The sequence below is a fragment of the Bacillus rossius genome, chromosome 12 (assembly GCF_032445375.1).
Source record: "Bacillus rossius redtenbacheri isolate Brsri chromosome 12, Brsri_v3, whole genome shotgun sequence".
Taxonomy (NCBI): domain Eukaryota; kingdom Metazoa; phylum Arthropoda; class Insecta; order Phasmatodea; family Bacillidae; genus Bacillus; species Bacillus rossius.
Window position 1 is genome coordinate 18,593,770 of NC_086339.1, and position 26,631 is coordinate 18,620,400.

Below are 26,631 nucleotides of genomic sequence, written 5' to 3' on the forward strand. Positions count from 1 at the left end.
TTAATCATCATGCCAACATAATAATGCGCTGTAAATTGTTTTTGTAAGTGCAACAGAAATATTCATGTTAACTTCAGAATATTTGTAAATTTGTACATTTGCTTGAAAACAACTGTGTCACCACAAAATAGTGTATGTAGTTATACTGTGTTAGGATTCTTACCCGGGCATTTATGCTTTGTGTTGTCTCAGTATCTCCAATAGTTAAAGTTATTTGCAAACCGTTCCCTGAATAGCTTTCTAGTATTAACTGAGTACAAAATAAGCATGATACAAAAATAAAGTGAAATTGTTGAATATTTTGTTATCTTATTTGATGGTTTAAAAAAAAAATTATGATTGAATGAAACATCAAATTAAATGTAAAATTATGCGCCAATTTTCCTAAGAAATGCAGAATGTTATCTCGAAAAAACATATTTGATATATGCAAAAATAAACATAGCCATGTGCTGTAAAAATTAATGGAAGTTCTTAACATATACAATTGTGTGGGAAATATACCTACCTTATATTTGGTTAGCAAAACTTCAAATGCATAGGTGCTGTACCATAGTTTTATGGTAAATTTTCCATACGTTTTTTTTTGATTAAAAACTTTCATTTTATATTCAGAAAATTAACCAAACTTTTCTTGCGTTGTAACTTACTGTTCAGGCGCAATTTTTACAAAACTTCAGTATTTAAGGTTGAAGTATGTAATTATTTCATTCACAATTCCTTCGTTGCAATGCGAGTACGTTAGCCATGCACTGCTAAACTACCATTCGTATTTTGAGTGCGTAGGTGAAGTTGGTTATTTTTTTTTTACGTTACCTGAAAGCCATAACTTTAGGCATTCAAATATTTATGCTGACCCCCCGAGGATCATTTTCACGACTAGGGTTCCTTTTTATAGCCAGAAATGATGTTTATTCCCGCGTTATGGCAAAGGTCAGACGTAAAAGGATTTAGCCACGCTCCAGGACACAAATCATTCGTGCGTGTGAGAGAGAGGCCCTCTCTGTGTCACGGATGGACTTAGAAAACTAGTTTTACGATGGCCATTATTAAAAAAAAATAACTGGAGCTCGACTCCTCACCGTCGATATTGCGAGAACGCCCGTACAACATGGCGGCGTTAGTACACGGAGTGGATGACTGTTCTGAAGTTGCGGTCAGTATTGTTTAGCAAAACAAACCGTAGCTGTATAACAGTTAATGCTTGAAGTAAGGTTTTATAGAGTTTTAAAGGAACTCATTAGTAATATTTAGTAAAAATATAATCATGGAATGAGTATTGTAAAAACAAAAAGTGTGCTAGTCTTACAGTACTCGCCAGAAAATTGGTGAATATTCGATTATCTTTTCCATAGTCTATAAAAATTGTTCTTGAATGAAACCTCAATTAAAATATAAAATCATGCGCCAATTTTCGTAAGAATACTTGGTATTATCTCGGAAAAAGTATTTCATACGTGCAAAAATAGCCGTAGCCGTGTTTTGTACCGATTTAGAACATCTTTCCTGTAGTATTACAATTTATTTCTTGGGCAACTGGTTTCCAAAGGAATCATTGTAAAATTACAGAAATTTTTTCCGTGTAGAGTTACCGAATCACATCGACTCATTCAAAAGGATGGGAGGTTCTGCAGTAAGGAATCAACCAGTAGCAAAGTAGGTACTAAGTATATGTGGGTAGAGCATACTTAGGACTGTGAATTGTAAGCTGACATCAAATGAATCGGTGAGATTTTCTGGTATCTATCGATGACACCAACAAACCCAATAAAAAATAAATACAATTTTTTTTACTTTTAGCGTAATATTTTCACCTATACTGTTTTTATGTGTGACCTCTAGTGTGTAGATAATATTTTTAATTATTGAAAGGGGACATGTGGTTACGGAACAAAACAAAATGAACTGCAATATTATTTTACTGTAAAAAAGAAGACAGTTTCTCTTACACGGAACACTTGTTTACTCGAATAAACTTTAAAGTAAAAAGCTAAAAGTGCAAAGTCTGCGTGTTTTACTTAGTGGCCTGATCCAAGTTCGTTGACTGTTCGTTGACTAAGTTTGTCGTCGTGTTTGAAGTTGTCGCGCGCGTCGTAGCTTCGGGAAAGCTTTCAGAACTTCAAGAGGCCTGCTTGCTTACCACGGGGCTTCTGCAAAAGTGGCATGGTCTTCTTTCGTCAGCGGATCAGATGGCAGGAACCTCTTCAAACTTCATAACTTCAAGATGCGAACATGCAGGAATTCATTAATCTGCCAAGTATTCAAGCCGACGGTCATTATTATATTTATTGCTGTTGAAATGAAGACACAGATAAAGCTATTCCAGTAAAGAGCGCGCGCGTGTGTATAATATGCAAGAGTTTCATTAGCTAATCAATTATTCTGACATTGTGTATAAGAAGTAAGCGTATGGTTAAAAAAAAACCTTCTTTTTTCCCCCTTCGCCACACATGCTGAAGCTGTTTTTATTACCACAAAGAAAAAATAAGTTTGTGATTTTATATTTTTTTAAATCTAGAAATGATGGTAGTAGCCAAATAAATAAATGGCTTCTGTAGCAGACGGCCGCTGATGACGACGGAAGAACTTCTGACGTAGGCATGCCATATTGTACGTGAGCGCCCAGAATGTTCCGGAAAGTTAGTGGAAAGGGAAGGCGAACTGGTCCGGAGACGCGACCCTCGCCGGCCGCATTGTTGCCGGGAGCGCTCCTGGTGGGGGGGTCTCGCACAAAGACGCCCTGCAAGTGAAGTGGGAGAAAAGCACTCGCGCGTGCCCCACGTCGGTGTTTGATGTGGTGTTGCCTGGGCTACCACCGTATCGACCATTCAGATTTCCTCGAAAACCTGTCGGGCGCGTTTGTATTGACTGACGACTTCCCCCCCCCCCTCTTTTTGAGGCTGTGAGAAGCAGGACTAGACGATACCTACGTCTCGCCCCTCCTTCACCCCAACCCCTCTTCACCCCCTCTTACTTAACTCCTCCTCCCCCCTCCCTCCCCGTTACCGTAACACAACGATCCGACAAGACATTTGCGCGCCAGTACTCCGCACTGCCGTGCTTTTTGAAGGTTCTTGGGTCTTGCGGTGACCGCACAGAGCACACATAAAAGACAGAGAAGTCACTGAAACGTATATTGTTTGCTTTTTTTTTTTCCCTTCTCTCTCTTGTTTTGTGGATTCCATATTTCCCTACAAAGAAACATTGTAATTTGAACTTCTTTCCTTATTTTTATCCACTCTTATGTCGCGTAACTTCTCTCGAATTTGATATTGCCGCGTGGTATACGAATTATTATTCTGCCGCTGTCGTTCTGTCAGCGGTTTTATTTTTTTTTTTTTGCAAACCACTTTTTGCTATTGCCAGTGTTGGTGATAAAAAATATCATGACAAGTGGCATACCAGAACATTATTACTACTAGTGATTATCCCTGATTGAATTTGTATTGTATTCGCAATAACGTTGAACTTAGAGACCTTTTTGTTTCCTCAGTTGCCTTTTCTGTACTTCTTGTTACGCCTTTGATGTTATTTATATTCGTTACAACTGAAGGGAAATTTGCTTGATAAAACCCTCGTGAATACCCGTAAAACAGCATCTGTAAAAGTTTAAATAATCTCATTTGTTTGTATTTAATCTATCTATGCATATAAAAATGTATGTTGGTAAACTCCGACACCGTTTGACCTATATCACCATGAAAGTTGGCACCTCTGAGTGTTTCTTCATGGAAATGTTTTTTTATGCTAATTTTGATATAACTCACAGCTAGATGGCGCTGCTGCACATTAACTTACACGCCGTTCAACCGATCGCCATGGAAAATTGACATTCAAATTAAGAAGACAATTTCTGTCTACATCTTATTTCGGCGAAAAACAGTTCCCTTCACACTGTGTTCAGCCCGGGCAATGCAGGATACTGCAGCTAGTTATTTATAATGCATGGTTACGAAAAAAAAAAAGAAGTTAAGATCGCACGCCTACACATCAGACTTCTGTATGTGAGACCTGACAGCAATTCGTCATGTGGAATGTACTGAGATAACACGTATTATCTTGATATTGTATACTTACGAACTTCCCCTACCTAGTTTTGGAAAGCTAACCGACTGGTTTATTCATCCATGCCCTGCTCGGAGTTCAAACCCGGAACATCTTGTTCCCTGGGATATTGTTTTATGATTTTGGTAGAACTGCGAGTCATTATCTACGTATGCTTATATTCCTTACTGTAAAACAAAGGAGCTGATGAACCGATGCCGATTCACATTGGTTGTTTTAACTGCTATAGCTCACGTTTCTCGTGATTCTCTTTAATATTTAACGTCCACGCCTGTACATCGTGTACGTTTTCCACGGACAAGAGCAATTTAGATGCTTTGAAAACAACAGCAAACGCATCAATAGGGCTCGCGTTGTAGCTGGGTTTGACAGCTAGTGTTAACGATATTTGGCTTGGGCCTGGATAAATAATAATCAATGCCCTGACATGGGCGCTAACAAAAATAGAAATTTTGTGAGGATAAATCGTCGCGAGTGGTATTATTTCTAACAAATGGGTGTAATTTTTTTTATCTCCGTTTTTATAATGACTCACGCACGCGTCCTGTGCTGGTTTTGATTAATGTCGCTCGTTATTAGTTATTTAAAGTTTGTTGGTGTGTGAACAACTTAGTTATCGGTGTACGGGATCTGGTGGGAGTAATTTCGTGACTGTAACGGAAGTCGCATGGAACGGAAATGTGTGAACACGGTGCAAGCATCACCCGCGACACGCCTCGTTCCACGAGGAGAGAGCGACGTGTCGCAGGTTGTGGCCTGGTCCCTGCGACTTGCAGTCAACAAGTCGCGACCGCGACAGTAAATATTCCCCATCCCTACGTTAAAATTCACATTAGTTCGTTCCGAGACCATGTTCTTACTTATTATTTGTTTAATAGAGTGAAGAGGGGGGAAAATTTGGGAAGTATCGATCCGAATTCTTCCCCCTCCCCTTTTTTACAATACTTTCTTGATATGGGTATCTCTCCTTTAACAATTAGTGCCCCTTAACACAAACACATCCTTAACTAGACGGGCCCCTTACGAGTTATGACGTATGGGGACATTTTTCTTTAGTTATGGCATGCAGATTAAAATTAGCTTTTAAAAAGCAGCATTATTTTTCAGCATCACATACATTTATGGGAAATTTTATCTCATTTTATGACAGAGACAAATTTTGCGTTGGTTTTAGAACTTAACATTAAAATATTTTCTTGATTTTTTGTTCAATAGGTTAATTGTTCAGATCCCGCCATGGAAAGCACTTTAGATCGTAAGTCATGTATATATTTTCCACACTTTTTTTCTGTTATGGACCTGAAGTTTGTTGGTCGAATTCAGACGCAACCTGTATATAGTATTGTTATCATTTTTAAAAAATACTAAAGGTTTAAAAAATAGTTTTGGGGGCATTTAATGTTTTTTGTTGTGTAGGCTATAGTTTAGAAAGGCCGACAAATGTGATGTATTATATGGCAGCAGTAATGACGTCATGCGTAGTGTAGGAAACATCTGAATAACGGTTTTTAGAGTGTGTGTATGCATGTTTATGCATAATAAAAACGTTAAAAAAAACCTCTCATGAACTGACGATACATACATTTGTTTAAAAAAAAACTACCGACTTCTGTGCAGTATGGAAACCGTACTGTTGGTAGCATAGAGATGCTGATAAGAAACAACGGCATCGCAGATAGCGTGTTCGTTGTGCATTCGGACTGTATTTAGTCCTGGAAATGAAAGCTCCAACTCGCTTCGAACAATTTCAAACGATACAGATCTTCGTTTCGTGTTGCCGCCATCAGGTGCGCCGGGAAATGGAAGTGTACGCTCCAGTTAATGCAGCCAGGCGTTATTTCGGTATTGAAAAAATAAAGTGTCAAAATTATTGCCATTTGCATGTCAATACGTCTACTTTTTATATTTTTTTAATTTCAAATAAATTCATATTGAACGTCGGTATGTACTCATTTTAGACTCAAAAATCTGAATAACCAAACTATTAAAACCTTTAAATCCATCTTCTTTATGTGTTTTTTTTCTTTTTTCAAAAATTAATTCGTTACACTCTCATAATATTGTTGTTCATGTCAAATGAGTTAAAAACTGTGTATTTATTTGAAAAGGTAATTAATTAAAGTTAAATTTTGGGTTAACTGTGTCAGAACTTGCATTAATGCGAATGATTTAAATCAATGTTTTGTCTGCATGTATCTACTTTTCTTGTCGCAACAGTCTCATCGTGCTCAGCCCACTCACTGTGTTCTTCTGTGCTATGGTATTTTTCTAACGTATTCCTTCCACGGAATTCTCTTTGCTGCCTCCGCATTTAACATTTGACATTGGCTGAATTTTGGCTTGTTTTTTATGCTTATTTGTGTATTCATATCTTTGTCCCATTAAAAGAATCATTCGAAGAACATATTAAAACAAATGCCATTATTATTATAGTCTTAATAGAATGTTAAGCATTAATTATTTATCTACTTTCAAAATTTTCGTCATTTATAAATTACCCCCCCCCCCCCCAAATAAGGATGTATTTTACTGTTGGTTCAGAAAATCTATAGGTGCTTGTATATTTCGCGAAAAGATTTCGAGCCCCTCTCTTTGTTTTAAAAGAAACTGCTGTAGAATCGTCTGTATTTCGTGATTGGCCTGATCAAATAAGACTGTGGCTTGTATTTCCGGCAAAATGCAGATTGCAGCGAAGAAACAGCTGGCGTGGGGCATATCTTGTTTGAGTCTAATGAGTATTCAGGTCTTTTAGCGAAAGATGCGTGCTCCTAACGATGTACCATGACGTGTGCAGTGAATAGAGCCGCCACGCGATCATTCGACTAGCGTGCGACGCGGTCTCTCGACCCTGTGCGCACGACGCGACGGCGTGACGTAATACTCTTACCTCCACGGGGTGGGGGGTAGGGGGGGGTGAAAGCGATTCGGGTTCGATTCCCGGAGTGGGAAAATCTACGTATTTCCGCGAACCGGTGAGGATAGTTCCCCCCCCCCCCCCCCCCCGAGAAACTTGCTTCTTTCCATCCCAAAAGTTCATATAAGAATGTTCCATTTTCTATGATATATTATCACAGCTTAATTTAGAAATAACTTTTACCTATTGGAGGAATTGGGACAACATAAAGCGTAAGTGCCCGTATAAGAATATCGAACTCCTTGTAATGTTTCCAGTGTATTCCTAGCAATTAACTTTTGTTTTTCGTCGTACGATCAGGGTGAACTCAGGCATAAAACTCGCTACCTCCTGATACCTTTCAGGGTCACTAATGGATTCTTATACATCGTGACAAACCCGTCTACACAGTAGCAAAAAGCCTGGGGATTATACTTGAGGGACCGAGTGGAGGCAGAACCGCGCAGGACATTCAACAGTGGACGGATGACCGCGGACGAACTTAACACCATCATCTGTTCGCGGATCCCAAAAGGAAAAAGACAGGGTGTCCAGCAAATACGAAAAAAAAAAAAATCCTGACTTTTCCGGGTCTTTTTTTTTTTATATTTCGCGGACGGAAACACGTATTTGGACGGCCCTGCTCGCCGACATCGGGCGCGCGACCTTCCCGAGGCGACCCATGCCTCGTTGGGCCGCCTGGCTGGGGGGAGCAGGGTGTGCGGGACGAGGGGGGGGGGGGGGGGGTGGGAGAGCGCGGCGCTGGGAGGGTCTCTACGCCGAAGGCTCTACGCTCTCGGCACGACCCCGGCCGCCGGAACGTAGCGCCTCGCGAAGTGCTGTCGTAGCTCTGAAACACACGCCGTGGAATCCTCCTCTACGTTATGCCTGCTCTATGTTCTAACTTCTGATAGTTCCAAGTTAGGTGATCGTCTGCATTTTGAAGCGCATTTCGGTTTGAGATCGTTTCCGATTGTCAATTTGGTCAGTGTAACCTTTTTTCATCCATTTTGAAATTAGTTGTGTAGGTTCCTACTTGAAACACCAGACACATGGCTACGATTGAACTTAAAAAAATGTGACAATTTTCAGCTGGTAATCTAGAATCTGTACACAAATGAGAATCGAAGATATTTAACTTTAATATATAAATGCTAATATAATTTATTCCAAGCTACCATAAAATGGCTTTACCTTCAGAAAATATATACATGAATTAGTAAATATATACTTACATACTTGTTTAATAGCAAAAAAAAAAAAACGATCCAGAAACACATCAGAATAATCATTTCCGAAATCTTAATACAAAATAAATATTCCAGTCAGATATATTTTTTTAATGTTCCGTGCAAAATTCTTCTAAGTATTTTATAATTTTTTTAAATGGTGCTATTAATTCCGTATTTTATACTCTTTTCGTACTACATCATAACTTGATTTCCCAACGAAAAGTTATTTCGCGCCAACAATACATTATACTGGGCTCTTATTGGCACTTCCCTTAGTTCTTAAAGAAAAAATAAATAAAATATAATCCTCTCAGTAAAGTCTTAAGTCAACATACATACGATTCGCACACGACGCGTCAAGATTCTTACACGAAAATCATAAACCATTCCACCAGTGTACATATAATCGTATGTTAAGTACAGGACTGAATTCTTAATTCATAATTCTTAACTTTCAGTAGTAAACCCACCTTAAGTTACGTCGTTTCTAACTCGTGTGTTTTTCGTCGTTGTGTGTTCGTAAGTTGTGATCGGCATAACTTATGACAGTTCTAATTCATGTAAGGTTTAACTTTTAACAGTTATAATTCATGTAAAGTTTTATTTTTGGTAGTTCTAAGTTGTGATTGTCCTGAGTCGTGTGTTTGTTAAGTTATGTGTGGACCCGGGGAAGTGGAAGGAGTGGGTTGGGGGAGGTTCTTTATGCCCGGCGCTGCGCGCGCTCGCTGAAAGGTCGCGCCACATCGCAGCTCGCTCCATTAGGCCCTCAAACGGGCGCGGCTGGGGGGCCCGCCCTGTGTGAGCGCCACCCGCTCGCCCCCTCATGCCGGGAAAAGCACGGATCGCCGGGGGAGGAAGGAAGCCACCCCCGGGGCGGGCAACAAGGCAAATGGCTTCCGCCGCCGCATGGGGAAAGAGCGCCTTGCAGCGCCGCAGCCCGCAGTGCACGCACGTCGGGCTGCATTCGCACGCAGTGCAGGCGCGGCTATCTGTCGAGGTCCGCTTCGGGAAAACATTTACCAGCCCGTGAATTGCGTGTTGAGCAGGCAGAATCCCGTTTATCTTATTTTATTTCTCTCCTCCTCTTCACCACAATTATTTTTTTTCCCCAATCGAATTGCATTTTTTTTTAGAATTGATTTAAAACTGATACTGCAGGGTCATGGATGTACTTTTTTTTTTTAGCAATGGACAAATAGGTACTGACAAATTTTGCCACAAGTAATATGTATAAAAATGTTGTAAAGAATTTATGACTTGAAAATAAAATAGCCCAATGTGTCGAAGGAAACACGTCTTAGAAATACGGGTTCGCGTTTTTTTTCTTCTCATCTTTTTTTTTCTTCATCTGTAGTCTTCAATCGAAGTACCAACTGCTTTGCAGCCGCTGTCCATTATACACCCCTCTTCGGTTTTCCTTCCTCTACTTCACTTAGCTTCTTCATAGTAGGTGCATAGTTATAGCAAGCTGTGCTTTCATCCTCTATTTCGCTGTTCACGTGTCTGTCCCTTAGTTATTCATTCCAGCACTATTTCAAATATAGACTAGGTGAGCCTTCACTTCTGTGGGGAAACTTTACCCCTCCCCCATTTTTATCACTTATTCTATAGGTAACTTATTAATTATTATTTTTTTCAATGCTCTGCTTTGTTTCCGTCGTTCATCTGCTGTAACACAACCCTCTGCCACACCGCAAACAGCAAGGGGTCTAAAAACCGTTCAGGGTAATGCAGTAGGCGCAGTTCTAAAACCATTTCCGTGTCCTGGAACGATCACATCGGGAACGGAGTTGCATGGTGGCGGCTGCACACGCAGCTAGCAGCAGGTTTGTGCGTACGCGATGTGCTCATGAACCTGGCGCGACTGATCAGCATGTGCTGTAGCATGCTCGACTCTCATTCGGATGGTCGTGGAATCGATCCCGACTGGCGTACGAGTGGTTGTTTTGACATACGTTGGTATGTATGTATGCATATACGTACTTCGGAGGCATAAGACATTATGTCCACTTTTAACCACAAACTTGACAACCGTTTGACTTTATTTATAGTTGCATACAACACTAAGATGTACAATATGTCAACAAATCACATGTTTTGGGTAGAAAATAGTAGAGTAAATAAAGTTTTTTAAAGTTCTTTAAACTGCTCTTAAGAAATATATATATATATATTTTTGTGGCATAGTGTCTTATGTCTTCGGTGTGTATATGTATATATATAATTTTATGGGTGAAAAGCTTAAGAGAAAACAGGGAATACTTTGAATATTCAGAGGTAATTTAGAATTTCTAAAAAAATTCGGGGAATAGTCATATAAATACACGTTGCACCAGGGAATTTAAATTAAATGGTTAAACAAATTCATATCTTATATCGCCTACCCGTTATCTGTGGTATGCGTAGTGTATTTGGGTTCAGTATTTATTTTATTGCAAGTAAGGCTTTATCCCATCTCTAGTGGTGTATTGGAACGTGACGTAAGCAACATCAATTCGTGCATAATTCCCAGACTTTTTGTTACCGTGTAAACGGTTTTGTCACGATGTAGAAGAATCCATTAGTGACCCTGAATGTGTTAGGAACTAGCGAAAAAATTCTATTGTTTTCTTTTGAAATTATACGTGTTTCGGTCGGCGAAAGATTATAAAAACATACCCGGGAAAGTCAGGTTTTTTTTTTCGTATTTGCTGAACAAATTGTATTTTCTTTTTGGGATCTGCGAACAGATGATGGTGTATAGTTCGTCTGTGGTCATCCGCGCACTGTTGAATGTCCTGCGCGGTTTTGCACGCATAGTTCTCTATCGTTCCGCCAGATGGCAGGATTAACATATTGCCAATTATTTTGTGACTTGTAGTCTCAAGAGCTGAAACAAGAACCTGCGCCGAATATAAAAAAGATAGCGAACTCTTTTCTTCAGACGGGTGTTACATGTCAAATCTAGAATACTTAATATTTAAATATATTTTTCCAATAGATGTGACTAGCTAAATCATCGTGTATTAGATTCAATAAAATGTTGGTTCGTAAAAGTCAAGTTGTGGTGTTTATAAATTTGCACTTGAATTAACTCACATAATAGTATCTAATGAAATTAAAATTATTAGTAACCAATCACATTCGACACACCTGTGACGTCGGCGTGACAGAATTTCCAATTATAAATATTTAATATTCCCATCGCGTTGCGGGTGCGATGATACCGCAAAAATCTTCGGAACTTTGTTTTCGAAAGACAGTTAGATGATGGATTGCTGATAAAACTATAACTCGTGTATGGTCAAGTTTTTTTTTTTTTACCTAATTGACCGGTGTAAGTTCTGAAATGTGGTCACGCACCGTTAATTATTCCAACTGATTAAATTTGAAATAAACATATTTCTGTCAGACGTGTCGATTTTGCTAAAACCTGCAAGCGTATGTTCAGTGCCAACGCGATACTTTAAAAGTATTTTCTTAAAAGTTCGCTCTGTAAATCGAATGATTCTATACGTAAGTCTATTTAGCTGCTCCGGCAAAGAATTCTAGCGGCGGGTGCGGAAACTACGTGTGATTCGCGTCCGGAATTGCGTATATTTATCACACTCGGCATTATTTTAAAGAACTGTTTACGTTAAATTTTGTGTTCGAGTTTCGTAATATAGGTGTATCTGCAACATGAGAACACGTGAATTTGCTCGTTACCGAGGTTGTATGTTACGTGTCACTGGCGAGTGGATACTGAAAGGCTCCGCTCGCGTTAATTTTTTTATTGTTTATCTTTGTCGCGCGGATGATCGCACGTGACCGAACCTCCGGGCGAAGCACAGAGCGCCAAGAGAGCAAGCGACGGGAACAGACCGACGAGTCGCTGCTTTCCTCCCCCCCCCCCCCCCTTATCTTCCCGGATTCAATAGCGCCCTAGAGTTCAGCCAGCCCTCCGCCGCTCGTCGTCGGGTTTAATTACGTCCCGCTGGCCGCTTTCTCTCTCTCTCTCTCTCTCTGTGTCGAGTGCTAATTGCCTGTTTTGTCCTGCCCGCGCGTCGCCGCGGAGATCTGATTACGGGAGATTCACGCGGCGATTGTGTGCGCCGTGCCCCCCTCCGGGGTCGGCGAATGTTAACAGCGATGCCACCCGTGGAAAAAAAAATAAAATAAAGGACGGAAGGGGACGCCGTAGAATTTTTTTTCCAATTCCGTTTCATAATCGAATCTTAATTACGTAACTGCTGTCCCTTTCCACGTTCCCGCCGTGGAATTCCAAAATGACGAACTTTTACCAATAGCAGATGAATTAAATTAATTATTTTTTTCCCCTGAAAAGAAAAAAAAAAAGGTATCTTCGCCGTCCTTTCCAGTTGTGAAGACTGACAACATTATTGGATTTCCATCACCCCCCCCCCCCTCCCCCTTCGAATGGAATCAGTTCACGCTTTATGTTTCGGAAGTTCTACTTTTTATTCAAGATTAATTTATTTTTTGTGATTTTTTTTTTACTCTCAATGTATGAACGTCTTGACGCAAAAGACGAAGCATGAGATAATGTTGAATGCGAACTAAACCTTCGTGGTTCTACAAAAAAAAGTATTGGGGGAATATTTTGGGTCTGGAAAATGCGTAAAAAAGAAAATAAAAACATTTTAGTCAGTCTTTCAGTAGTCGTGAGAGATGTGTAACATCTAACCTCGTAAACGAGGACATTCATGTGTTCTCGTGGTGCAAATACATATATAATACGAAACTCTAACACGAAATTTAACGTAGAATTCTTTTAAATATTGCCGAGCGTGATAAATACACGCAGATTGTGCTTCAACAAAATTTTGTGGTGGCGAATCACACGTAGTATTTGCACCCGTCGCTAAAATTAGTTGCCGGAACAGTTACGTCGACTATCGAATCATTCGATTTGCATAGCAAAATGTTATAGCTACTATATACCAAAACAGCTCTGATAAAAGCGAAAAAAGACTATAGAAAACACTAAACTATGTCTTTGGACCTTATTTTCGCCAAGGAATATAATTAAAATACTGCCCATCTTGTTAAAAGTCATTAAACAGTTAATACTATAAAGTTTCCCTTTGTCTTTGTGAACTTTGGTTCGCGTCATCCACCACAGGTGGTAGCATCATGGTTACACGTTTCCGTTCCATGCGACTTCATTTCCATTCACTAAATTACTCCTACCAAATGTTGTATATCGACAGCTAAGATGTTGCACTAAAAAAAATCATATTGTTCCCCAGCAGTAAATATAAATGAAACTTTTTGCAGTATAAAATTTTATAATGAGACAAGTAGGGTCATATATTATTCGTAGGGCCATGCATATTTTGCGAAAAGATTCCGAGAATAGTTATGAGTTAAAACACTGTAGAATCGTCTGTGTTTCATGATTTGGTGAATTTATTCCAGGTACATGACGACTGTCAGCGCACCAATCACAGTAATTAATTGCGGAAGCAAACGCGTCCTAAGTGGCTCGGTCAGACAAGGTTCGCAGACGGCCGCCAATCTCAAGGAAGACCCCACTGCTAAGGATATACCTTGTTGCAGTCTAATAGGCTTTCAAATTTATTCGCGAAAAATGCCTGCCACTAATTATTCGCGAAAAGATTTTCTACACTAACTGTGTGTTAAAAAAACTTGAAGCGTTGTCTGTGTTTCGTGATTGGTTGAGTTTCTGTCAGTCACGTGTCTACTGTCAGCACAAGAATTTGTGCGGAAAAAAACCTCGTCCTGATTGGTCTGGTCAAAAGTGACAATGGCTTCTCTTGTAGTCGGCCGCCAATTACAAAGGAACTGTCGCTAGTACAGATACACCTTTTTGCAGTGTAATGAGCGATCAGAATATTTCACGAGAAGTACTTGCCCCTAACCACAGCTTAATGATAAGATATAGACCCATTCTTATTGTCTGCGCAGGTCACCATAAATTCACAACTTGCCGATTCGAAATGTCAAAATAATCAGTTTTGTTTGCGTATGGCACGAATAATTTTATTATTGACTGTTCGGTAGATATTTGCCATAGGACAAATTAAAATGACTAAAAATGAAGTATCGAAACCTTACTGCTTTGTATCTCAGACATAAAACAAAGCGATATGAGATTTTATAATCTCTACAGAGCACCAGTTGTGTCCGCCATGACACATTATTTCAACTGTGCTTTTACATAAAGTGTCGTTTGGAAACCAGTCAGATAATACAAAAATTGGCGCATGATTTTATAAATTAATTTATGTTTCATTCAATCATAATTTTTGTAAACTATGGAAAAGATAATCGACTATTTAACAATTAGATTTTATTGTGTTTTGTCATACTTATTTTGTGCGCAGGTAATACTGGGAAGCAATTCAGGGAACGGTTTTGAATAACTATTGGAGGTACCGGGACAACACAAATCATAAATAAATGCCCGGGTAAGAATCCGAACCCGGTATTACTGCGAACACGGTTTTGTAGTAATACAGTTGTTTTCATTTAACTGTACAAATGTAATGTATCTGTAATTTTACACGAATATTTCTGTAACATTTACAAAAAAAAAAATTTCACGGCGCATAGGACGCAGAAATTATAGTTTGATTGCGGTGCAAATAAAGGAAAATAGACGGGACTGCGGTCGGGAAACTGAGTGAAATTTATATATATATATATATATATATATATATATATATATATATATATACATACATACATTTATATGTAAATGAGAATATTCTGTATTCTTGATTTACTTTGATTTTATCGCTGAAGTAATTTACGATAGGTTAAAAAAAAGTGTGAGATGTAGGTGCCATATGTCGTCGTATTTGTGTCAGATGTTTTCATAATGTGATCGACATACTGTAACCCCCCCCCCCCTTCACCAATTTTTCCCCGAATTGTACTCGTGGTGTGAATCACTTGTCGCCCAGTTGGTGGACTTCAGGGGGTTGGATTGTAGAGTTAGGGGGGGGGGGGGGTGTCACGGGGAGTGTTTAAGAGGGTCGCCACCCCCTGGGAGCCCGCCTCCCGAAAAGGCAGCACCTCCCCATCGCACTCCATAACTGTTGATTGCGTTAGCCAACCCCCTTCGCTCCCTTCCCTCCTCTTTTCCCCAACATCCTGTTGTTCCGGCCCGTTAGGCCCGCAGCCAATCTCGATCCCATTACCCGCGCGGCGGCAGTCGTGTGGGCGCGCGCGTGTGTGTGTGTGTCTCGTCGCGACAGTTTTCCAGTTCGCGTTGCGTGTGTGTTGAGGGGGGGGGGGGGGGTTGGTGCTAGGAGGTGGTGAGTCAGCCCTCTCTCGCGGCCGTGCAGAAGGAGGGGGGTGGGTCACATGCAGCTGGGCAAACAGTCCGGGGGGGGGGGGAGGGTTGCGAGGGGTTGAGATGTTTGCTCCTGTTCCCCGCGGGGGGTTGGGAAGGGGAGTCGAATGCAGGACCGTCCTTGTGCAAACTGGCGACACTTGGCGACGCGACGTCTCTCTCCCCCCCCCCCCCCCCGCAAAAAAAAAACCTTCCCCTGTATCATCCCATCCTTCGCCTCCAACCCTATGTCTAGGGAGGGTGGAAGATAGACCCGTGATAGGGGGGGGGGGAGGGCCACGGATCTACGCTCATGTAACTTGTCTCAAATTTGACATTTTATTAAGTAGTAACAAAGTTCTACATATCCTTCTGCTACTGTTTTTTTCTTGAAAACCGTGTTTGTAAACAACTTCACGTGATCATCCTGCGTCGTTCCGCAGACGACACTCATGGAAATGGGCACTGCTGGTACTGCTTCTGGAAACTTCCGAATGTGTTGGTTCTACATGACACAGGCTATGACCACCCTATTAATATTCTGGTCGAGTATTTGAATCCACCTCGATGATGGTTTTATTTAAGACATTGACAGCTCGTAAACCATTCGGCATAAGGCAAGGACGTTAATATCATCTTAAAAAAATAATAATTCAATATAGACATAACGTAACACCATTGGTCCATCACACTGGCATATTCCCTACGTTTTAAATAAAATTATTAAGATAGCTGTAATATTAATGACAAACAGTTGTTGTCCCGCCACAGATGAAATCTGTAAGTGACCGGTCAGTGACTTATTGTGAACCGTACACGCATTTTAAATCTAAATAAGTTTATTGAGGCACTGATTTTATATTTTACTAGCTTTTACCCGCGGCTTCGCTCGCATTGAAGCCATTAACTAAGTATCAGAGATCATTACAATATAAATGAATCAATAAAATATATTTCTCTGTAACAAAAATAAATAATTTTGAATTTTGAATTTTGACCGTCGATAATACAGTGCAACGTTAGTACAGTACTCAGGGTTGTAACTTCTGCTAGATGGCGTTAAAGTAGCTAGATTTTGAGGTTTTCTGACAAACATTTGTTTTTTTTTTTTTCGTAAAAAATATTTTTTTCAATAAAAAGTATCCTATGTTACTTCTAATACCTCCAAGAAAATGTGTACACAGTTTCATGATGATCGGTTAAGTAGTTTTCGCGTGAAAGCGTAACAAACAAACTTAATTCACACCTATAATATTAGTAGGGAAGTAGGGATGTAGTAAAATATGTAGTTGGGTACCTTGTTCAGTCATGAAAAAAAAACTTATGACTGTACTTACTTCTTTATCTGACGGTGACGGTCATTTAAATACTCATTAGGTATGATGGTATTTATGGATAGGGCATATTATGATATTCTGCATAATGTTCGATTTATTTTAATGCTTCACATAGCCTTGTAATAACATATCTGGTAACCAAAAAAAGTGGACGTCTTATTGTATTATCCACTGAGAAAAAAAATTGGTTGTAAAGTCGGTTTACGGACGATATTTTAACGTGACGTCATAACAAAACATTGATGAAATGATTGCATTCTTTTATGAATAAAATTGAATCATTTTTATTGAATTATCACTATTTTGTATGGATACAAAGGAGTGAAATAAATGTACAATTTAATTGATAAATTTACTTTTATTGGCACTCATTAATTCAAATATGTTTATTACTTTAACGAAGAGATTATTTTAACTATAACTTTTATACATGTTTGCTATTTAACTTCTTCCAATCTGTGTTATTCTGTTAAGGATAGGACGATGATGGGAAAAGTAGGAAACGAATGGGAGTGTTTCAAGTTTAATGTGCCTCGAAAAAGTCAAATCGATGGTTGTTCCAATCGAGTGGAAGAGAGATAGATGCGGCGAGAGCGTACAATAAGCGTAACGGGACAAAGCGTAACGGGACAAGTGCGTAACGGGACAATGAGTCATCCTTTTTCGTGCGTGCAGCCGGCGTTCATCGATTTATTAGACGTCACGTCAAAAAGTAGATAAAAACATTTACCTTTTAAACAACATAGGCGCTATTTTAATCAATTATTGATTGTGAAGAATGTAGAATATAGTTAGTAAGAGTGCCCACAAAGTCTCTTCATCCCGCTGAAGGTGCGATAGCGATTGTGTTGGGTAAAAGGCTGGTTGTTATCTGGCAGGCCGTGGGTCCTGGAGATGGTTGTAACCCTGAAGGAGGGAGAAAAAAAGGGAAGGGGGGGGGGTGATGTGATGAAGGTGCTGGCATGATAGAGTGCCGCGTTCCTTTGATAATAAGGAAGGAAAAGGAGGGAGGGGGGGTTGGTTGCGTTGCTGCCTCGTTAGCGCCGCCTAAGCAGGAATGCGCCGCCCGATAAGCGGCCGGCGATGTCATCCTCGCAGTCCCAGGCCCGCGTGCTCCGACGAGCCGTGGGGTCGCTTCGTTGCTTGGCTTCCAGGCAGGGTGTCTACAGTTAGTACTTTCGTACTATATCCAGTACTTTTTTAGTGGTCAAGTACATTCACGCTCAGGTCTAGTACATTTTTCTTTAATATTAATCATATTATAGTAACTCCAATATGTTTTATTACTAAGCGTAATTATTTTTAAAAAACTATGGAATGTAGGTGTGTGTGGTGTGATATTTAAGTTCGAGCATTGCAATGTCATAATAACTTCCTAAATTGTTAAAAACCGTAACAAATTATAATTTAGTACATTTTTTTTTTAAATCTAGTACTTTTATCTCGCCTAAGTTGGTACGAAATATTTTTTTTTCCTTGTGGACACCCTGCTTCCAGGTATCACAACCATCGCGCCACGGGAATTACGTGTTTTTGAATTACCTTTTACGAAACCGCTTCACGCTACTTAGGTATATTGGGACACCAAATAGTTTTTTTTGTTTGTTTACTGTCAAGACTTTTTTTGATTGTTGCTATTTAACGTACATGATATAGCTTTTTTATTTTTTTTATTTCACGTGTTGCACATGCTTAACTTTAGCAAAATATAGACGGCGTGGCGTGGTGATGGTGACTGGCGTGCTAGCTGCAAAGTATGTTATGTAAAGTTGCAGGTACACTACTGTGTAGACCATATCCAGACTTTACCTGAATATAAAAAAAATATTTAAAAAGAGTTAAAGATTTTTTTTTCGGCAGTTACATTGAGTGTCGACTACGGGAGTCGCCACTGACCCTGACTGTTGACTGCGGTTGTCTGCATCGACTATCGAATTGCGGTTATCGACGTTGATAGTCAACTGCGTTATCGTTACTGACCGTCGACAACGGTTGTCGACAATGATGGTCGAGTGCATTTTTGGTCTAACTGGCCGTTGAGTACGGTCGTCGACACTTGACTGTGGCTGACGACTGTTGTTGTCCACATAGTGCGATATCGATACTGAAGGCAGATCACGGTTTTCGACTCTGATGGTCGACTGCAATAGTCGACACTGATTGCTGAATATGGTCGTCGACAATGACTGTTGAATACGGTCGTCGACAATGACTGTGACTGGCGACTGTTGATGTCCACATAGTGCGATATCGATACTGAAGGCAGTTCACGGTTGTCGACTCTGATGGTCGAATGCGATAGTCGACACTGACTGCTGAATATAGTCGTCGACAATGACTGTTGAATACGGTCGTCGACACTTGACTGTGACTGGCGACTGTTGCTGTCCACATAGTGCGATATCGATACTGAAGGCAGATCACGGTTGTCGACCCTGATGGGTCGACTGCGATAGTCGACACTGACTGTCGACCGCGACTGTTGCAGTGTGGTCGAGCGGCGGCGCGGACCAGCAGCAGGCGGGGGCCGAGCCGGCGCCCAACATCGACGACTACGCCAGCTACGATGACTACGGCGACAACTACGAGGACGGGGCGAATGGGTAAGTCCAGTCGGCCCACCGCATCGTTTCAACTGTTTTTTTCGCAGCAACAAAAGTGAATTGCTCCGAAATACAAAGATAAAATTATTTAAATAAGAACCATTACAAAGCTATGTTGCTAGAAACAAAACTTAGTTTCAAATGTATATTCTAGTAAAATAAATTAATTATGAATACAGTTCTTAATTGCGAAGTAGGCTACTATTGCCAAAATCGAAAGTGTGTGTCACTGAGTATTGTGCCCAAATAAATAAACATACACATGCCAAAATAATCCAGATATACTAAAAAAAATAGTAGCAATAATCATATATGTTGTTTAATATAATCGCGTATTTATAATTTATTTAATCTTAACAAGAATTTACGCATTTTTTTATATTTTTTGCTATAAATTAAATGTTTATTTCAATTTATTACATTTTTTTTAGAAACTGGTTGTCACTCTCAGCATTATTTTAAATAATTAAATGATAAATTTCGTGTCAGAGTTTCGTAATGTGTTTTTCCGCCACATGACAAAATATGAATTTGCTTTTTACCGTGTTTACACATCTCTAGCTAATAGATACTGAAAAACTCTTGTCACATATTATTTTTTATAAGCCACGTTCGACACATCTTTGAAAGTCCTCGGGACAAATTTTTCGGAAATGACAGACTTTCCAATTATAAAGTTAATTTTGTTTCAATCGCGTCGTGGACGCGATGAGCGTCAGAATTTGGTTTTTAAATGATGATTAAACTGGTACATTATTAATACAATTATATGTTGTGTAATTTTGAAGGTATTTTTACTAAATTCGTTTGTGAAATCTTTTTAATACGCTCAACAATTTTTTTCCGAATAAATATTAACTTGGGATCTTTTTTTTCTCTCTCTAATAAGTTAAATAAAAACCAACTTGTAAACATTGACGGTTATCGTATATGTAGTTTATACGTAGCTGTTTCGGTTTGTTACACGGTTAAAACCGCGTGTTTACAGTAATGCGATATTTTTATGTCGCGTCGCGTCGATTGTCATTCCAACGTGTTTTGATAATAGTTTCTGTGCGAGTGTTTAAGAAATAAATTAGGTTCTAACGTGATTGAAAAAGAATAAGGAGGAAAAAAGGGGGGTGGGGGTTGCGTAGATACGAAAGAAAAGCAGGGTGCCCCTAGCTTCTAAGTGGCGTCGGGAGTCAGATTGAAGGGGTGAAGAAGCACTCGGAGGAATTTACGGCGTCTACAAACAAGGGAGATACGGAGAACAAGACAGATGGGGCCCGCGATCGCTCCGAGACAGAGAGCAATGAATTGGAAGTAGATGTAACAAGAAGCCATTTGTTTGAAAGGGACGGAGAAAATGCGGAAAGGGGTTTGTGTCCTTTGAGAGCGCGGGGCCACGGTGGAAAGAACAAAGGGTGTAATTTTTTCTCACAGAAACAAGTGCTAGAGAGAAAATGGGACGTGCGTGTTAAAGTAAAATGAAAAGAAAAATAAAAGCTCTTTTTAAGTGCCGGGAAATAAGTGTTTGCTGGTTTATCAGGTCTCTTGTTATAGGTCTTCAAAGGTCATCTCAAGGACAGATTTTTATTTTAACGTTTCGTGTTAAGTCCTGATTCAAGCGTTGACAAATAATGCGTGATCACACACGGTACTGAGGATTAAATATTTACTCATTTAGAGGCATTTTATTCCTTCAGCAACAACAACCAAAAAGTACGATAGTATCAGCATTTGGTTATTTTTATTGAAAACAACTTTTTATGCATTTGATAATTGCTGATGAGTAAACATGTTTTACACAAACTCGAAGCGACATGGAAAAAAATCTTTGTCTCCCCAACTATCACCTGATTCTATTCATCTTTATTCTGACTGCGACCAAAATCAAGTAAGAGGGAGAGAGAGTAACATAACAATATTGCTTACATACATTGTTATACCATAACAATTTTTTTAACGTTTGACATAGAAAATTCTCCTTTTTAAGGCAGAAATCACACAAAACAGAGATTTTCTAAAGCCATAACGTAGTGTGTATTTACATTATAGTTATAGTTTTTATCATTCTCAAAAATTAATTCAGTACTAAATGTCAATGACTTCACATGTTCTAAAAACTATCTTTTTGACTTCAGACTCTTCATTAAGTTGTGTAATATTATTTACTGTTCTTGTTACTACTGTCTTGTCGTGTTCTCCCGTTGTGTCCGTCTGTGCTGTAATAATGTTTTTACTAATTTCTTCTCCGGAATTTTTCTGTGCTATGTTTTTTTTGACATTGCCTGATTTTTTCTTGTTTTCTGTTTGTTTGTGTATTTATCTTTCTTGTCTCTTATTGAGGTTTCTTAAGACGTACAGTGCAAACAGCAATGGCGTATGTCCAGAAAAAAATTAGGAAAGGGATGGTTGCAAAGGGATTCTTTTTCTCGTTTAATTTTACAATTATTAGCAGGGATTAAGATGATTGCAGGTTTTGGCGGTCATTGCCTAATAAACTATCATCTTGGCTTTCGAGGTTGAGCCTCGTTGACGTGATAGATTGTACGTAAGTTTTGCTCTGCATTGCAGCAAGCATTTTCAGGGTTGAGAAATCAACTTGAACTAGGAGGTGATAAGGCTCTATGTATGTATATCGTATGCATCGTATACTGCCGGGAATCTTCCTCACGCGGCTAATCATGAGAGGCCACTTGCTCAGATGTTAGCCAGTCAGGGAAGGGCTTTTCTGCCATTGGCTTCTGTATCGCCCAATCACGTTGGGCATCTTTTCATTGAATGTTTTCTCTCTGGCTAAGTTTGCGCGCGCACACACACACACATTTCTTAACTTCTTACCTCTGTTCGAGGTTAGTGTCTTGGAAACTTGATGCCCAACAGCGAAAGAGATGTTTTGCCGAAATCCCTCACTCAGTTATATCGCACACCTATAATCTGGGGGGGGGGGGGAATGGGGGTGGGATTTTTTTTTTAGGTTGTGGGAAGGGGAGGGTACATGGAGAGTCCACCTCGATCCATCACCAGACAAGGATGTGGTTGACAGTGCCTCAAAGTACGCCACGTGGCTCGATTCCAACTAGTTTTTGGGAAGGTAAAATGAAGAGGTTGGGGGGGGGGGGTTTTACAGCGGCCCCGTTTCTCGGTTATTTACTTTGCTGAAGGTGGCACATCCATCATAGTTAAAAGTCTCCCAGGAACAACGAACTCAACGCAAAGTAATTTCGAGGCTTGTGTGAAACCTGTCAGAGTTATGGAAAAAGAATGTGTGTGTGTGTGTTGGAGTAGGGAGGGGTGTTGATCTTTCAATCTCCAAACTTAATTGATTCTCTTATAAACCCCGACAATCATGCACTAAATAATATTAGAGTGAAATTGTTCAGGATAGTTAAAGTTAACTAACTTTTAGCTTCTGGTTTGTGACCACATCCATGAAAATGATGGTGTAACGTTTTGGCATGCCTGGTAGCAGCCATCTTCAAGGGCGATTAACAGTTCGGGCACTTCATCTATCATTTCCACGAACGTAACTTCAACCCAGAAGCCAAGATGTTGGTTATGACTCTGGTCACGGAAGTATGCGATCCAGATAGTTATGCTTATCTGGTACGCCAATTTTGGCTTGGAAGCAAAGCCTTGGCCCATGGAGAGATTCGACTGATGGTTCAATTACTTGTTTCTTGTTTGGAACTGATGTAGGCTCCGTGATTCGAGATATTATGTATTTCAGCTGACCTAGGCACTCGTTAAGTCTTGTTGAGCTTTTTTTTCCTTTTAGTGTAGAAGGCTTGAAAATGAAAAAAAAAAAAAATATTGAACGAGACTTTCAGTACTCGCCAGAGATGTGTAACATTTAACCTCGGTAATGAGCGAATTCACTTGTTCTCGTGTTGCAAATAAACATATTATATGAAAATAGGACACAAAATTTAACGTAGAATTCTTTAAAATAATGCCGAGCGTGATGAGAATACGTAAATTGTGTTTCCAACTACGTTTCTGAACCCGAATCACACGTAGTTTCCGCACCCGCCGCTATATTCGCTTCCGGAGCAGCCACGTCGTCTATCCAGGGCCGCAACTAGGGGGGGAGCCAGCGGGGCATACGCCCCGGGCGCAAAGCTGTGGGCGGGGGGGGGGGGTGGGGGAGGCGCCGAAATCGCTTTTGCATTGTAATTCCTTCCTAATAAAACTGGTAACTGGTAAAAAGTTTTTTTTTTTAACTTGCACGCCAGGAATCTCCAATCTGATTTACAATATAACGTCTCAACATAGCACCATTTTTTTTCCGTGGGAGACCCCCCCGCTTTATTGGTGTGGTATGTGCAAAAAAAGTGAAGGAGGGGGGGGGCGCATGAACCCATTCATGCCCCGGATGCCAGAGACTCTAGTTGCGGCCCTGCGTCTATCGAATCATTTGATTAGCAGACAAATTTTAAACCATATAACGAAACGGCTCCGATAAAAGCGAAAAAGACTTGAACAATACCAACCCCTAGTTTTGGACCTGATTTTCGGCAAAGAATTTTATTAAAATACTGCCCATTAAACAGTCAATACTTTATAAAGTTTCCCTTTGGATTCGTGAACTTTTGGTCCCCGCCATTCGCCACAGATGGCAGCACCGTGGTTACACATTTCCGCACCTTGCGACTTCCAATCCATTCTGGAAATTACTCCTACCAAATACCGTACACTATGATCTAATATGTTAAATACATAAAAACATTACTTGTTCTAAAATGACAGTGTTTGAAATATATTGCAAAATTTTCGGAGCTACTGGTCACCATGGAACTATCCGTACTGTAGGTACTTATGCAAAGGACTCTGAGAAAGTGTTCAATGTAACCTGTTACAAATTTGACAGTTCTAAAAAGTTTTACCGTTGATATACGTGTCATTCTACCATCCGTTATTCTATCAACAGTGTTCGTGAACAGCTTCACGTGTTAGTCGGCGTTTGTAAACAAACATCACGTTTTTTGGCTTTCTGGTGCTACTTTTAATAACTGTTAAATTTGGAAGAAAATTTTTTTTTCAGGTTTTTGCGAAGCCGTGAAATCTTGGTCTTGTAATGTATAGCTTCTGCTGGCATTCTCGGCATGCTGCTTCCTGAGGATGTTTCGTAACTCATAATTCACCTGACACGAAGTAGGTTTGTCCAGACAGCTGCTACTGTCGGTGGGATCGCAGCTCCGTGGACTTGTTCGGCGATGATGCAAATTGCGGTAACTCTCAGTTCAACTCTCGAGGGAGTGTGGGAGCCTCTGTTAGGAAGCACGTCAACGAGGGTGAGAAGGAGTTGGGCGGGGGGAGGGGGTGGAACAGGGCAGCCGGGTCGGTTGGGGTTGATAAGGTTACCTGATTGCTCGGCGCAGACAATTCGCGCGCCTTCGCCGCTGTCAGGCGCACGTGTCGCGCCTTCTCTCGGGAACTTGGGGAGGGGGGGGGGGGTTGTTCCTGAAACCCCCTTCGCGGGAAACGGTGGAAAGGTGGCCCGGGTCCCTCGGAACTCCGGAGAGGCAGATACAGCTTGCTGAGCTGGTCGCTAGCTCCCAACTCCTGCCGACGCCCTGTCCGCCACAGTTGTCGACGCTTGGCAACTTGCCCCTTGCTCTCTCTCTCTCTCACTCACTTCCCCCCTTTCTCTTTCTATCTCTCTCTCGCGCAACCACGTGGACTTATAGTCCGTCTCGCGTTTAGATTGCAGTTCACAGCACACACTGTTGCTAGATTGTTATTTCCCGGCCTGTTAAAATTACATTTATTATTATGTAAACTAAAAATTGTCTGAGACACAAAAGTAAATAATGTTACGACCTATATGGGGAGAACTGTGTTCGTAAGGGATAGCCCAATTAAGTTTTCCAATTAATTTTGATTACACTTTGATTAATTATTAATATTTAGACTACTAATAAATAATTTTAATTAAAAATGACCAATCACTGGCACTTAATGTTTGTATCGCAAGTCACTCAACGTCTGTCATGTTCCACAGTCTGCACTCCTCACTGGAGATAGGCTCGACAGTGATTCGCTCCTTCGCGCCCTTAACCTCGCGCCTGTCCTCACACACACAGCCTCGCGCCACTCGGTCTCACTCTCGCGGTCCCGTCGCTCCGCGTCACGCCACTCTCTGGGGAGGTTTCTCGCCCTCTTCGCCGATGTCGCACTCCCCTTCACTCGCAGAACTCTCCGAACTCTTGTAACTCGCGGAACTCGTCGCGGGACTCCCGCGGAGGCCGGCGTTGTTGCTCAAGTACCTGGGTAGCCCTTCTCGAACCGACGAGAGCGGTTGTGACGAGTCGCGTCATCATGGGTTGAGCCGTCGCCCGGAACATCGAGAAAGGCGGCGCTCATTCACGCCACTCCGCGCGGCGCGCCCGCGGAATTCCCAAGGCCGCTCAGCGATGGAGGAAGGACGATGCACGGGTAGTAAAGGGGGTAGGGGAGGTAGCGACGACCCTTGTAATCCGGCCAGGCGCGCGTGGCACGCCTTACGCCAGTGGAGGCCACGTGGCCGTGCAGGACCGCCAGCCAGCTCCGAACCTGGCATAGAGGTCTGGTCTCTCGCGTTCGTAACAATAATAATGCATGGTGACTCGAAAATATACATTTAAATAAAGATTTTAGAGTTTGTTTAATCACTTGTAAGTGCTTAGCGTACATGATCGTCAGACTGGTAAACTTTAACAAGAGAAAATTTTCTCAAAAATTTAAGTCTTGATAGTTGTAGGCAGCATCTAAATAGAAAAAAAATATTTATAAATACAGATGTGCGGATCGGTATGAGTTGATCGGCTTGTTGACGGACGGACGAATGGCGGACGGACGCTTGAGACAAGTTATAGATTTTCCAACTTCCTCTCCTCCTCATCATCATTCTCCCCCTTGTGGCTTCTTCTGGCCGTGCGGCCGTTTCCACGAACCGCCTGGTTTTATGACGGACGCCGACCAGAGTCATGTTCCGCGGCGAGTGGTGTTACCCGACGCTGGAAATATACAACTGCTGCTCGCGCGCGGTTTCCCGGCTTCCTGCTGGATGCCTTGTGGTTTTATACACAAAAGACATCACCGTGTAGCATGGACCACGACCGTCCAGAGAGGAACCGTTGACGGGGGAGGGCCCGTTTGAGTTCCGAAATATTTTTGATGTGTAACATCTTAGCTCTCGCTATACTACATTTGGTGGGAGAAATATCGTGAATGGAACGGAAATGTGTGACCA

General features: G+C 40.9%; 1 protein-coding gene across 1 annotated transcript in view; it reads left to right on the forward strand.

Moving 5' to 3' along the window:
• The window catches only part of LOC134537643 (tyrosine-protein kinase transmembrane receptor Ror-like), a 309,127-nt gene that overhangs the window by 217,058 nt on the left and 65,438 nt on the right, over positions 1 to 26,631 (forward strand). The window contains exon 2 of the mRNA XM_063378309.1: positions 19,298 to 19,412. Within this exon, the coding sequence (XP_063234379.1) occupies positions 19,298 to 19,412 (115 nt within the window). The remainder of the gene's footprint in view (positions 1 to 19,297; positions 19,413 to 26,631) is intronic.